The sequence below is a fragment of the Micrasema longulum genome, unplaced genomic scaffold (genome assembly GCF_059751315.1).
Source record: "Micrasema longulum isolate JH-2025_06_02 unplaced genomic scaffold, ASM5975131v1 h1tg000878l, whole genome shotgun sequence".
NCBI lineage: Eukaryota > Metazoa > Arthropoda > Insecta > Trichoptera > Brachycentridae > Micrasema > Micrasema longulum.
This window is the reverse complement of record NW_028278070.1, coordinates 213,655-229,661: the sequence shown is the minus strand read 5'-3', so window position 1 is coordinate 229,661 and position 16,007 is coordinate 213,655. Positions and strand designations below refer to the sequence as shown.

Below are 16,007 nucleotides of genomic sequence, written 5' to 3'. Positions count from 1 at the left end.
TTACACTGTTGCACTTGAATGTATTACTAATAAATGTAAAAGCACATTGAGAGTAAAAATTAATGAATAAAAAATTAATTGACGAAAATATCAGTTTATTTGAACGGCTCTCGTCAAAAGCTCCACGGCTTTTAAGAGCTTTTTTTGCGTTTCCGTCGCGATCTCCGACACGCTGTTGTCATCTTTCCCGTTTGTCGACTGCATTAAAAATTGTGAAAGGCTGTGGCCACAGGTCGGTTTTTGTCGAACGTTGACTCAACGACCTAGGGTAACGTTGGTTCAAAATGCTTTACTGGATTCTGTAACGCGGGAATTTAAGCAATGACCGGTTAGATGCGCTTTTTATTATATATTTATTATTACGGTTGTACATAATTTGATTCAAGCTTTAGTTTTACAAGGTTGAATGATTTAATTGAGAAAATTAAAAAAAACTGAATATGATATTTTTTAACAAATGTATTTATTTTAGACAGTTTTACAAATAAATTTTAAACACCTAGTTATACCTTAATTAGTTAACAAAATACATACAAAAATAATTTCAGAAATAAAGCATTGTTATAGTATGCAAAAAAACACAAATAAAAAAAAACAAATAATCAAAGGTATACAATTTATATTTGAAACTCTAACTTTGTGGTTATTTAATTTAATAGAATAAATTTCAATTAACTTTGTTTTTTAACCACTTATTTTTTATTTATTTTACCGACCGGTTTCAAAGTTACACAAGCTTCTTTACCTTCTATAATTAAGTCATGAATTCTTTAATATTTTATTTTAACAATGATAACAAAATGTGACATCGAACATATGGAGCTAAGAGGCCAGGTCTTTTTGTCATTTAGTTTGAGTAATGATGGGATTTGTAAAGTCAGATCGATACAATCTTTAAAACTAGGCAGGAGTGGACTAAATAAAATATTGTTTTTTCGGTTTTTTTTTTTTTAATTAATCGCTTTTTTTCATTTCAATGATTTCCAAGTTGTCTTATTTCAATATTTTATTTTCAACATAAAAAACTTTTAATCCAGTGTCTTTATAAAAATTATGATTAATTTCTATCAGATGGCTAGCGAATTCAGAAAATAAACATTATGTTGGCATTTAAGGGTTTTTTAACTGTAATATTAAAGTCTTCTCTAGTTTTTCCAATGTAAATTGAATCGCAATCATCACATCAATTTAATTAAATTTATATTTATCCGATAATATTTAGTAATCACTTTTAAAATAAAATAGGATAAGATTCATAAGTTAAGTATACCTTGATTAAAAAACTTGTGTAGCTTTTATGTACCTAGTTACATGTATGTAGTATTTTACATCAATAATATACATGTATATATATAAAGCAAAATGTAATTCGATCCATAGAAAAATAAACTGTTTATTAGATACACATTTATTAGACCTACATATTTTCTTGTTATACCATGAAACACTTGAATTTTAGTTTGACCGTTTATGTCATACCATATTTATATTTATAATTCCTCTGTACGAGTGATGTCACTGAACTCCTCCTAAACGTCTGAACCGATTTACGTGCGGTTTTCAGAGAAATATAGATTGTTGCGCTGTGCGTGTTCGTAGATATTAAAATCTTCAATCTTATATGTAAAAAAGAAGTATTGAGCATAAATGTTTTATTCGTCGATCTACTAAGGTCTCATTCGAGGAGAATGCATTTACAAAAAAATTGAAGGATGTAGTTTTTTAGTGTCTAAAAAAAGTTTGTTTTTGAATCTATACAACCAGGATTCATTTTTTGTGGATCTTAATCAGATTATTTCCTTAAACTCTTTATAATTTCTACCCATTTATTTCTTTGTACTGGATTTTTGGCTAAACCAAAATAACATTAAATTCAATACATTTTTAAAAATCGTATTCCTACGTTTCTATGTTGGTGAGAAGACCGGAGTTTGACGTTTGCAAAAAGAATGCCATATTTGAAAAAAAATCATTCTTTATGTTTTAGAATTCAACCATAAACAAGTACTTCTATCTTCCTTCTAATTTTACTGTAAGTTTCTATTTTCTGTTAAATAGGCACTATCAGGTTTTGGTGGGTTTTTCTGTTAGTGCCTATTTCAATTTCAATTTATGTTGAAATTTTTATTGGTTTCGATATGTGTTTATTATTACAATTGTTATTTTGTTGTTATTCTTGTAATTATATTTTTCTTGTCTTTTGTTTGTATCCATATTGTTATTCCTGTCTGTTTATGTTTTTCTTATGTTTATAAATGTAACTTGTTTTTGGCCGATGTTATCAAGTTTTGGTAGTAGGCCCTAATAATGAAAAAAAAAAAACAAGTACCAGGTACAAACTTATCAATGAATGAATGTATTTTCTAAGGTTAAAGCAGGCAAACCAACTTTCGGGTAGGACAACGTCTGTCGGGTCCGCTAGTATGTATAAACTTATTAATAATTAAAAACGGAATGGCCCACGCTCAGACGCTGATGTCTTTGTGGGCATTTTTTCCAATTTATTTTAAAGCTTAATTTTAAGATTTATTTTTCTGATGTTATAATATTTCTATGTAAATATATGTAGGGAAAAATAAACAAAAAAAATTATAAAAATATCGTATCAGATTAAAAAGTTTTACTTTTTAATCGTTGTTTATACAGGGTGTTCATTAAACCCTGTCACATCCAAAACCACGATCATCACCATGAGCAAGAAGACATATTGGCACATTAAAATATTTTTTTATAATGTTTAAAATTTTAAAAAATCAAAAATCAAAAAAGCAAATGGTTACTTACTTCTACAGGGGAGAAACAAGGAGGGGGAGAAGGGAGTCTGGTACTGCGCCACGCTCCCCTCACTTCTCCCCTGCAGAAGTAAGCGACCATTAGTTTTTTTTTAAATTTTATTTTTTAAATTTTCTTTGTTCTAAATATTTGTTTAAATATGTCTTCTTGTCTATACTGATCATTGTGGTTTCGGATGTGTCAGGGTTTAAAAAACACCCTGTTTAGTGACCGACGACCATCGGATATGGGTATGATTGCGATAAACATTAGATTCTTATCACAAATGCATTTTATTCTAATTGTTTTTTTCAGTTTATTTAGCCATGAACTTTAATATTCAAAGAAATGAGCTAATAAAACGAAATGTATAAAATATTCTTCATTTCGAAAAACAAGTTTTATCAAAGCAGATAACGTTTTGCTCATGTTTATATAATGATTCGTGTGCGAATACAAATCAAAATATGCAATTTTTACTAAACATTATAATCAATGAACTTTAAATGACAAAAAGGAAAGCAATGACTTCAAAAAAGTTCGACAAACATTTAAAAAACAATTCATATTCTTGTAAAAAAGTTTTTGACGTCATCGTCGATGTCATGTTATATTCAAGAAAAAAATATGTACAATAAATAGTAAACTATGAGGAACTTCAGAGCTACGGTAATTGGATACAAAAAATGTTTTTTGCGCGCTGTAAAAACTAAAACATTAAATTTTACTGCAAAGTTCCTTGAAAATATAAGAAAACATTAAAAAAAATATTTTAATAAAAACGCAATTCTTTGAACGACGTCATTGGTTTATATGAACCAACCAAAAAATGAGAGCTGTATGGATATTTTATATATTTTTTCTTATTTAACTTTTTGTTCATAATTTTATTTGTACATTGGCGGGCTTTTCTTCTCAATCCAATGAAGTGCATATTATGTATTTCTGGATTACTTTCTTTCAGCACAAAGATGCTAAGGCTACCAGATTTCAGAGAGCTCTTTCGGGCAGCTCTTCTCGTTTGACAACGAGCAAATTTTCCGTGTATGTGGGCACCGCCAAGGAGACTTATGTCCTCAGATGCGGTGTGCGGTATGTGGTGAGCAAGCTGTACATTGGCGGGCTTATTGCCAAATGGCAATTTTTTTCTAACCAACCAATAAAATAAAATAAAGGTTTCATTTTTATTATTCAAGTTACAGAACATATTCAATCGAAAAAAAATATTAAAAAGCTAAAGATATATAAAAATAGAAATATACGTATTTGTTTATAAATTACCTTAAATCGAAACTATTACTCAATGGGAAAAAGGAAAAAAGAGGAAAAAGGAAAAGAGGAGAAATTAAGAAAGAGAAAGGAGATGTTTCTTCACACGTGATTTAAACAGAGATAATGTAGTAACATCTTTGATGGTGGATGGGAGATGATTCCACAGTCATTAACATCGTTCTTACCATGGAAGTATGAAGAACAAAGGAACATGGTAAAGATACCACAGGGGGGCGCAGTCAACACCCAGTCCAGTAAAGTTCAGCCAGTTCAGTCGACGTCAGTCCGCCAGTCAGTCAGCCAGTGAGTCCCAGTTCAGTCCAGTAATTAATTCCATGCGTATATGATCAGTAGAGGTTTTGATGATAAATAAATCATGTTGATGCTGTAAATATTATGTGACTTTTTTCAACTGCGTAATTATTTTTATCTTAAATCGGCCTCCTCACGCATTGAACTTGACATTAATATGCACCTTTATATCAGGAAGACGTACTTTTAAAGTAATAACATCATAATCTTGAATACGTTAAGATTTATTTATTATATATTCAAAATTATACCGCTGCTTACTCTGATTAAGTTATAACAAATCATCTAATTTAATTTTTCATATCCTTTTTTTTTACTTAATAACTTAAAAATTTATTATATGAGAGACATTTATTTCATTCTCGTACAAACTTTAAATCTCTCTTACTTCTTAATAACATTCTTCGCAACCCTTGCCCGCTTAAAAAGAATGAAGCTGAGAATTTCAGTCACCTTTCTGATTACTACTTTACTTGAGGTCCCGGGTTCGATTCCCGGGAAAATCGACATAAAATATTGATACAAAAGGTTAATTTACAACGCAATATTCCATTTTTCCCTCACTACTTGAAGCGTAAAATGGTCACCTCACCGTCATGTAACAGACGATCCATGTCATGTAAGCAACATTTGGTGTTCGAATTTATTGCCCTAGATACCACCTGGTGAGTTTAGAGACATGGTGATGATAAGATTAAGAAAGGGTCTCTGAGATGGTTTGATCACGTAGAACGAATGGACGACGAGAGAATGGTAAAACAAGTATATATGGCAAAAATGTACGGCAACGTTAGACGAGGACGACCAAGGAAGACGTGGCATGATCAGATAAACCAAAATCTTAAGTCTGGTCATGTCAAAAGCCGACAGAACCGAAGGGCATGTATGACAAGATGTATGAATGTGGAAGAGGCTAGGAGTGTATGCCAGGATAGACGTGTGTGGCGGTCCATTCTCTCTGCCTACCCCTACGGGGAAATGGCGTGATGGTAGTAGTAGTAGTAGTAGTAGTGATGATAATGATTTAACTCTCTGTTTTATTTTTGGGTAGGAATATATTTTTCCAATGACTTTTTTTTACCGTTTTGTATAAAATTTTAGGCATTGTCTTTTTATAAATTTGGGTTTGATTTTTCCTTGTCTCTAGTAAGGACTGATACATAAAGAAAAATCAGGGTTGCATTTTACGAGAACTGAAATTTCCCCTCAAGATATGCATTTGCTCGTTCTGATTGCTTTCCAATTTGATTTCATGTATTTAATGATTTATCTAAAAAACCTTGCAATATTTCAGATATTTTGCGTATTATTTGTTACGCATTTTTATCTACCTACGCAACTTCGATAAAAAATTAATTGTGCATCTTAAAATAAAACATTTCTTATCTACGTACTCAAGGAATAACCAATGTTAATTTTTTCGATGCAAATTTATCATTCCAATTACGGTAATAAAATAATAGTGATAATCGACATATTACACTGTAAATATTATAGTTTTATCAGGTCTGCTAAAGATATTTCTAATTTATCTTCTACTTTACTTTAACACATACCAATTACTTGTATTTAATGAATTGTTAGGTATGAAATGTAAGTTATAAAAATATATATGCACATGGAAACAGCGATGGAGAGGAGAGGACAGTGGAGATGGCACTATACCACATTTTCTCATTTTACTAGATGAGCAACTAAGTATACGGGTTTCACACATAGATGGCACTAGCGGCAAGTGTAGTGAACATACATGTCAGAAATTGTATTTGTTTTATAGGCTAAATAGCTGTCAACAATAATCAGTCGTAATACCAACACACATAGCAACGCAAAAATATTTATTTTTATGGCGAAGATGTCGAAAACTTAAAAAAAAGTTCAGCTGACGTACGTCGTTTGCTTGAAGAAGCTTGCGGCAAACATGCACCATCAAAATCTATGTGTAAAAATTCAAACAAACTGCATGAGTTGACTAAGAGATACATGAAAAATCGAAGAGCCACCTCTGAAATTTTGCTTTTGCGGCATGTAAGAAAGAGTTTCCTACGAGAATTATTACTTGTGATGAAAAATATATATATTTCGAGAATCCTAAATGTAAAAAAATCATGGTTTTCACCTGGAAAACCATCACCATTGACGGCACGGCCAAATCACTTTGGGAAGAAGACAATGCTCTGCGTTTGGTGGAACCAGAAACGAATCGTGAATTATGAGCTGCTGAAAATGGATGAAACTGTCAAAGCGGTCAATACCGACAACAACTAATCAATTTGAAACATGCATTGCTCAAAAAACTGTCAGAATGGGACACGAGACACGAACTAGTGATATTGCACCACGACAACTCTCCGTGCCATCGCACTTCCATCGTCCAGAACACCATCAACACACTGAAACGGGATCTGCTACTGCACCGACCGTATTCGCCAAATCTGGCCCTTTCTGATTATCACTTGTTCCGGTCGATGGCTCATAGCTTAGCTAGGATACTTTTAATTTCGAAGAAGTGTCAAATTGGTTGGATAAATGGGTTCGGTCCAAAGACGCATCATTTTATCGTCAAGGTATTTCATGTATTGCCAGAGAAATGGCACAAACGTATAGCTAGTAAGGGGCGATACATTGAATAAACATTTTTTTGTATTTCTTTGAAAATTAGAATTTTTTATTTATAAAATGCCCGGAAAATTAATTGCGCACCTAGTGAATGTTTTTATTTCATTTTAAATTTTAAAATATGTGTTTTTAAGTATCATTAATTTACTACTGGACCGATTGACGCGCCGCTTGCAAAATAATCAGCCTTGTCTCGGAAAGGTTTAAAGCAATCGAAATCTTCGATCTGACAATAAGAAAAAGGGTAGAAAGCCACATTTATATTTTTTTATTTAAGCATTAGTAATAGTTTAAAATCGAAAATAATAATAACAGTACCAAAACTTTTATATTACAGGTCATAAGCCCTGTAAATGCCTAGATTTCCATATTCCCCTTTTAAAGGTATTATCCACCCCTGCTGTATTTTGTTAACACGCAAGATTAGATAACATCGTACATTTTCGACTTTTTTACAACATGTATTTTCTAAGGATTCATTTTTTTAGGATTGATTTGTGCTGAAGGAGATATGTGGAAAGATCATCGTCATCTTTTATCTTCATGGCTACGTTCACTTGGGGCAACAAAAGTTTCTCCAAGAAGACAACATTTTGAGCGGCGAATTTCTAAATCTTTAGATGCTCTTGATAAGGTACGTTTAAAATAATCATATATTTCATATCCCAGAAAATGTTTTTTTTTAAATTATTTCTCTGAGTACTCGTACTTATAAATCGAAAATGAACCAAAAATATTTATTTAAAACTTCAAATACAAAGAATATGTACTTCGGCGGACTTCTATTAGAAGCAATATCTTCCAGCCAACCAAAAAACAGACTAGTCAAAAGAAGAAACTGGTCAAAATTTTGTACTACAAAAACATAAATATAATACATCAAAACAATTTTTTTTCAAAAGTTCAACAAATTATACGGTTTTTTCACCCTCATGTATTTTTTTTTTGGAGATTAGAGTCTTGCAAGTTAGTCAGACGATATGTTAAAATAAAAAAACCTAATTAATTAAAAATAACAGTTTTTTTTTAATAGGGAGATAAGACTTGCACATATTAACATTAATATAATTATTGAGGTAATATCTCCATAATCTATTTACTATGCCTTGGGTATCGCATTTAACTTCTTGACTCCGGATTCTGCCTCTTTGGGTTTTCCCTTCGATTGCCCTTAGTAGTTTCATCTCTGACGTTCTGAGCAGTTACTTAGTTTTTGTATTTATTTTTTCTACTTGGTTTTTCGTATTTTTCTTTTTTCTCTGTCTATCCTCACCTCTATTGTATACACCATGATTGGTGTGATACACGTTTTGTAAATCCGAATCATGTTTCCAGTAATTATTTGTTCATCGTACCATACGACATTTCTTAGGCATCCAGATGTTTACTAACTGAGATGGAAATTTTTTATTATTTTTATTTTTTTTAAATATATAAATACTGGCGTTCTTATAATTTACCCAAATACTTTAGCTTTGGTGGCCATTTTCAACGAGTTGTAAATAACTCACTATTGGAAAATGGAAATCAAGTTGGGGACCTCTGGCCCGTGAGTCTGCAACACTAGCCACGGGATCACAACCCGATTCAAATATGTTCTCATCATCACTATGGCTGCATCGTCGACGTGGCATGTGATGTTAACGACCTTATTTCCCTTAGAAAATTCACCTCTTTCTTCATTTTTAAAAGCGTTTTTTGATATATTTATTCTGCTTGTGTAAGAAATGGTTTTTGGCGTATATATTGTGCTATATTTAGTTACAAAGGTGCTAAACTTGCTTGGTTTTTTTTTAAACGTTAATATTATTTATGTCCCGAATTGAGTTGTTGCAATTCCTGGAAATGTAATTCAATGTATTATACCCGTAAAATACGCTGTGTTATGTGATTTATAAAATAAAAAATAAAATAAAATTAATTAAAATAAAAAGCACATTATGTTATAAATATTAAATGATGAGGAATGTGGGATCAGATAATGGGTTTGGAAGAAAAGAGAAAGAAGAACCAAGGAAAGAAAAAAGGGATAAAAAAATACATTAATTTGAGAAACAAAAAAGCAGTTAAAACTTGGGAGTTCATGATTATTTAAATCAAATATTCAAAAATATTATTTGATTTTAATAATTAATTTCTCTACGTCCAGGCTGATGAATAAAACAGTTATGTATGTGAAATAGAACCAGAACCCTAGACGGGTGTTTTCCTATCAGGTAAAATTTCTAAATAAAGAAATCGAGTGAAGATAAGTCCGTCTCGTTGTGTAGTGGTTGGTACATTCGCCAACTATTGTTGAAAGCATCAAGACCCTGTGATCGATTCCTGAGAATTCAGACATGAATGTGGACTTTTAAAAGAAGGTTTTACACGGCTTCATCGTTCCTAGACTGGCCCCTGGGTCCATATATTAATAGGAAATTAATATTAATATTTTATTTTATCTACAAAGTAAAACTACGTTTTCGCTATGAAAAACAGAATATGCATGCATTTTTTTTCTAAACATGTTCAATTGCAGGTGTCTGGCGAAGATATTTTAAATTTTAATACAAATATACACATTTTCGTACAGAAATATCGATTTTACTTTATACCGTCTCGATGTGAATCAATAAATCTTAGCGTTTGTTATCGCGGCCCTGAAGCGTAAGAATAATCACCGTACCTTCATGTTACAGAAAAAGATACATGTCACAAAGAAGGTCTCTTGCCTAAACACAAAAATTTATATATTTATATAGCTAGTCGGGACCTGAAATAAAGAACCTCTGTGTATTATTAAACTGTGAAACAAATAAATAAATGCTTCGTCGGTGTAAAGCAAAAGAAACTTCAAATCAAAAGTGTACTAAGTAGCAAAACTATTAGTTTGTGATAAAGCAAAAACTTCAATCTTGATTCGCCAACAAACAAAAATTGTAATCTGGTCAGTTTTCCTCGAGTGGTTACGATATCCTTAATTGATGATGAATGATTGTGTTATACGAGTATGTTTGTGCTATCAATTGCACTAAAAGTAGGAATATGAATGCGTACATTTTAAATGCAATAATCTTAACTTAACTGTGATAAATGTCACACAAATGACACAACATGTTATACAATGTCATATGACATTCATTCTTTTAACCTTTAACGTACGTTGACTCTTAGATTGTATGTTATCGATGGAACTAACTAAATATTAACATATAATATAACCTCCATAAAAAAAATACGATGCCGAAAATGACGATAACCTCCTCACAAAATTGATTTGCTATAATGTCATTGACTGAATTTTAATGTATGAATGACTGAAGTAACAAATCGGCCATTTTATTTCATGTCTGCAGTTAGAATTATAATGAATTAAAATGGTTTTCTAGATCATGTAATTGTGAACTCATAAAATTTGTGGAGGCGTACAAGTATTTGGGTATTTTTATAGATTTTAATTTTAAATGGGATCGTCATATATTTAAACTTTGTAATCGATTGCGGACTCTTGTACTACTTTTTATAAGTTATCTTTTATTTTGCTTAAAATCACTCTAAATTTTTTTTACGAAACAATCAAAACTCTGCCTGTTCGAGGATTTCTGTGGCTTTGCATCATTTTAGAATAATTTAATAGTAATACATTCAAGTTTCCTCTCAAACATAACCATAACACAAGCTTCACGTCTAATGATGGTTTGGTAGAACCAAAAGAATGTAATAAGTGTGGTAATAGAACTTTCAAATATTTAGTACCTAGCATTTTTAATTTATTGCCGAAAGAACTTAAATTTAACTCACATTGTAACAAGAGCAAAATAAGAGAGTGGCTACCCGATCAAAAGTTTAAATATGAATGGTAGCTTATGTGTAAATATTTAAATTTTTCATATATTTTCTTGTATTTAAAAAATAATTTTATAAATTTTTATTTGGATATACTAACATTTTACAACAGAGATGAAGAACATTTAAGAGAAGGTAATATAGAAGTCTAGGCATCTACAGGGCTTATGATCTGTCAATGGCTGGTTTAAATGGCCACTTTACACACTGTGTAAAATTCATCATTCTGCCTATATTTGAACATCTATATTCCTTCAATTCTTTCATCTGTTGATGTTTGTGAAGTTAAAGAGCCGAAACTTTTATTATGCGGGTGAGATTCATCTAATTGAATTATTTCACCTACATACTAGGCAACGCCTGAAAATATTATTTTTTCAATTTCTACACTTCTTCATGGACCAGGTAATTTATGCCTAGACTTCTATATTACCTTCTATTAAATGTTCTTCATCTCTGTTGTAAAATGTTAATATAAACAGCTCCCCAGGGAGTTGAATCCAGTCCTTGTCTACAAAAATTTGGACAAACTCAAAATATTGTTGATTTGTATATACATTTATATTTTGATCTTTTCGGCCGTTAATTTATATCTGTTATTCATTATTTTTATAAATGTAAATAATATTACATAAGTTAGTATAAATATAACCTCCACCAACAAGCTACAGAAAGTGACTTGGTGGGATTTTAGTTTTAGTAAAAATATAACATCTGAATTTTTTTTTAAATTGTAAAAATGTATAATTGCATTATTTAAATAAAAATTAAATAATTTGGTGTAAGTTAATATTGGGCCTTAGTCATAAACTTGGCATAAAGTTACATTAAGGTATAGTGGTATAATTTGGATGAAAATACAATCCTTATTTTACCATTATAATTCGGATGGGAATACCATCCTTATTATAGTGGAAGAATAAGTGTGGTATTCCCATCCGAATTATACCACTATATTTGGGCGTGTAGGGTTCATATTCCATTTTTGATGACACACGTGATAAAACGTTTCGCTTGGAATAGCGTGATGACCGAAGAAAGCAATGTCATAGTTTTCTATAGAATTCAATACAACATTATAATGCAACTCTAACAGTATTGCACATAAATCGGGAGCATCGTTCTGCAGGACATTCACATCGTCCGTACCATGAAGAAATGAACTATAAAGGAACGTGGTCTATAAAGAAACCACAGGACGCAACGCCAGTCTGTCAGCCCGACAAGTTCAGTTCAGTCAGTCAAACCAGCTCACTCAGTTCCAGCATGTAGTTCAAGTGCAATCTCTTCAACCCATCATCGCCGCTACGCTCGTGCTACACAGTGCTGTTTCTTATTCGCCATGTAATAAATACGCATTAAACAGCAACCTCGTGTCTTCTCTGTCAATCTCTAACTGGGGTAGGAGCTCCAACCAATCCTTAACTGCCAAAATCCTACAGGCGTAGCTTTACGCCGAGTTTATGAGAAAAGCCCAAAGAGAAACAGAATATAGCACATATTTACATTTAATATAATTTATATATCGACGCTGGTTAGTAAAAGTCACTAAGCAACATTTAGCAATAGAGTACCGTTTTTTTTTTAACTCAACATTCGAATTTTAAACTCAATTTTTCAGAAGATGGTTTTTTGTGATTCGCGTCAGATCTATTTATTTTTAAAATAAACGGCATAAATTTCTATAGACATAGCCATTGAACATAAATATGAATAAAAAATACATACTTATGTAAATATACATATATACATACCCAAATAAATGTCAACCCCTGTTTCTACTCAAAACCCAAAAACAGCTATATTTATCTCCGAAATGTAGAATGTAAACGAACATTTATTTATATTTATTTGGAAAGTATCAAGGCAAGTTAGTTAAAAAAAACAGAACAATTGAAACTTGACACTGGGAAAAAACATTATTGGGGATTGGAAAAAAATACCATCAATAAATTTTATTTATTTTTAATTTCAGAAACTTTCAGCTCGTCCAGATCCCAACGTGGCAATGGACAGCGATACAGTTTTCGCAGATTTTGTGGGGAATTTGGTGAATGAGGTCGTATTTGGTGTTTCTTTCCGTGAGAATGATGAGACGTGGAAGTGGCTGATGCACATCCAGGAAGAAGGAACTCGAGCCATGGGAGTTGCAGCCATCGTTAATTTCATGCCTTATCTACGGTAAGGGAAAAAAGCCCCCAAGAAAAAGAAGAATTTAAAAATTCAGACTTCAAACACTTGTTTTTTTATTATTAGAACGCATAAAATTATATAATTACATCCAATCATAAAATTATAAAGATTAAATAATATATAAATATGGTCGAAACGTATAACAATTAAGGAACACCAAAAAAAAACCTATAAAACTGTTGCTGAAAATACGCTTAACATTAAATAAATATATCAGTTTTAACTGTCATATTTCTTTAACTTCGCTGTCTGTTATTTTTAAGAATTCTTTAAAATATTTCAGTTTTACAACTGTTTTTTTTTTATGCTTTTCATAAATTTTTATCTTGTATTTCATAGCTAACAACAGCACATTACATTTTGTAGTATTTTGTGTAATAAAACTAACTTTAAAAAATTTAACTAATTGAAAAATAAAATTGCTATTAGTTTAGATTTTAACTAATTAATCCCACCCCAGAAATAATAGTGGCGTTTTTATAAAAAAAACATTTTTACAGGAGAGCAGTTTCATACACACCAAAATCAGATTCGCAAAACAAAAGGACCACTTTAAGTTTACTTACTTGTACCATCTAGTTTTTATGTTTTCAGAAATAATAATGGCTTAGTGATTATAGTTCGAAATATTCGAGCATGGACCAGGATTAGAACTGTATAGGAGCTGTTTTGCACTGCTCGGGATAGGGAAGCTTTCTCCCAAGTGATCGTCAAAGTCGGGGAACCCGACGTGACACGTGAAGAAGAAGATTGATTATAGTGCTACTTTCATTTCTTAAATTTGAATAAAATACCACGGTATTAGATTGACATTTTTGTTTTTAAATATTCATCGCGTCAATCATGCGGATATTAACTTATATATTCAGGAACATTTCTGCATACGTAACTCAAAAATGTCAATTTTAGATTTGAGCCATTATTATCGCTCAGGAACAAAATGTTATTTTTGCAAAAATAAGAAGACATTTTTTATTTAACACGCCTTTCGTAACTATTTTTTATGAATTTTTAAATAAGTAAATAAAATGCTAATTATATCGAAAGAAAATAAATTTCTGTAGTGTTATACTATTTTTACTGTTGATTATTTTTAGGTTCTTCATGAAATCAATTCGCAAAACGATCAAATGCATTGTTTCTGGACAAGCACAAACGCATTCCATATACAGAAGTATAATAGAAACCCGCCGAAGAATAAGGAAAGTAGCTTTGGAAGAAAACAAAATGGATCAGGACGCTGAAAACCCCGGAGAAAAAATTAAATGCGTGCACTATGGAATTATCAATGACAACTCTACAAAGTTCCATTACTTTAGTCCAAAGGATCTAATTATTTCGAAGGATGACTGCATTTTGGATTACTATTTAGATGAACAAGAAAAAAGGCAACATAATAATCCGAGAGATGAATCGAGTCTGAGATTGTCAGACAAGCAATTAATTTTCTTTTTGGCAGATCTGTTTGGAGCTGGTCTTGATACAACGCACTGTACAATGCTCTGGTTTTGTCTCTATATGGCTATCTTCACGAAATTCCAAGTAAGCACTTCCATGACTTATTTTTTTATTTTAATTATATGTACCTCGAGACATCTACCAATAGTGTTAAAAATAAATAAATGCACGTTACCTATGACTTTTTGTACGTGTTAAATGATTTTTTTAATGATTGAATGTATCATTTAGATAATCTGCAATGTTAAAACCAATGAAAAACCGTAAAATATAGAAGACTTTATAAATTCAATAACCAACATTGAAATGAGGAACTTCAGCCCTACGAGAAATCGAACACAAACAATGTTTTCTTACGCGTGTCAAAAATTAGAGCATTCAATTATACTCAAAAGTTTCTTGAAAATGTACGAAAATAATATTTGAATAAAAACTAGCTACTTTGAACGACGTCACTGGTTCATATGAATTAACCAATAATAAGAGAGTTGTGGAAGATTTCCGAATTACTTACCTTTAACGGACCATTCGGGAGAACTGACCGAGAAGCGGAAGAGAACTTGAGACGTCACACGCGGAGTAATTTCAGAAATATAAAACTTTTAAAAATCATAGCCATGATAATATGATACATAAAAAAAATAAATTGTTTCGCTTAGTTTAGCCTATCAACAAATAAAAAAAAAAAGAAAAACCATTGAACTTTCTCATTTTAATATTAACGCTTTTATTTTAAAAAACCACAATTATAAAACAAACAAAAAAACGGTTTCATTATTTTAGCGTGTTTTTGAACAATTCCGTGTGTCTTTTACATATTATTCTAGCAAAATAATTTAAACCGCAAACACCTATAGGTGCGCTATTTTACCAGAATGTGTATAAGACCCTCGTAGTTAGTTAAACACATAAAAAATAAAAAAACAACTTTCGCCGAAATAGTAGTTTTTTGTCTTAAACGCAGTCGAAGTGATACCAAGAGAAACAAGTGGCATACTTATTGATATTATTTGTAAAAAATACCCTTATCATTAACTGATGGGATATTTTTTTAAATTTACAACACAAAAATATTATCATAATTCTCTTTTTTTGCTTTGGGTACTAAAAAAAAATTTAGACAATATTTTAAAAAGAATATTAATTTAGTTTTGAATTTTTGGCTGTATAAAAATGTTTTAGTTGAATTTTTACTTTTATTATTTATGATTTAACAACTTGAGTAATTATTTTTAAAAGGAGCAAGCACGGGAAGAGATTTTGTCAGTTTGTGGGGATCGTTGTCCATCCTTGGACGATCTTCCTCAGCTTCCTTATATGCGAGCCACTATTTGCGAAACACAACGACTTAGACCAGTGGTTCCTGTTGGAATACCTCATGGATGTTTGCAGGTAATTAACTGAATTCTTTAATATCGAAAATAAAAGTTATCTCTTATTATTTGAAAACGCAAAATGCAACAAAAGATTTTTAACTCGGCAGGCTATTGACATCTAATCACTTCACACCTGAGCCCAAGTCCGAAATTGTCGGTTTTGAGTATGGCGGTAAG

The 16,007-nt window shown here is 31.3% G+C and overlaps 1 protein-coding gene across 1 annotated transcript in view; it reads left to right on the top strand.

Annotated features, from left to right (window-relative positions):
* Window positions 1-16,007, top strand: part of phtm (cytochrome P450 enzyme phantom) — a 33,788-nt gene that overhangs the window by 14,676 nt on the left and 3,105 nt on the right. The window contains exons 3-6 of the mRNA XM_088231372.1: window positions 7,464-7,609; window positions 12,779-12,984; window positions 14,094-14,538; window positions 15,694-15,846. Coding sequence (XP_088087498.1) covers window positions 7,464-7,609; window positions 12,779-12,984; window positions 14,094-14,538; window positions 15,694-15,846 — 950 coding nt within the window. The remainder of the gene's footprint in view (window positions 1-7,463; window positions 7,610-12,778; window positions 12,985-14,093; window positions 14,539-15,693; window positions 15,847-16,007) is intronic.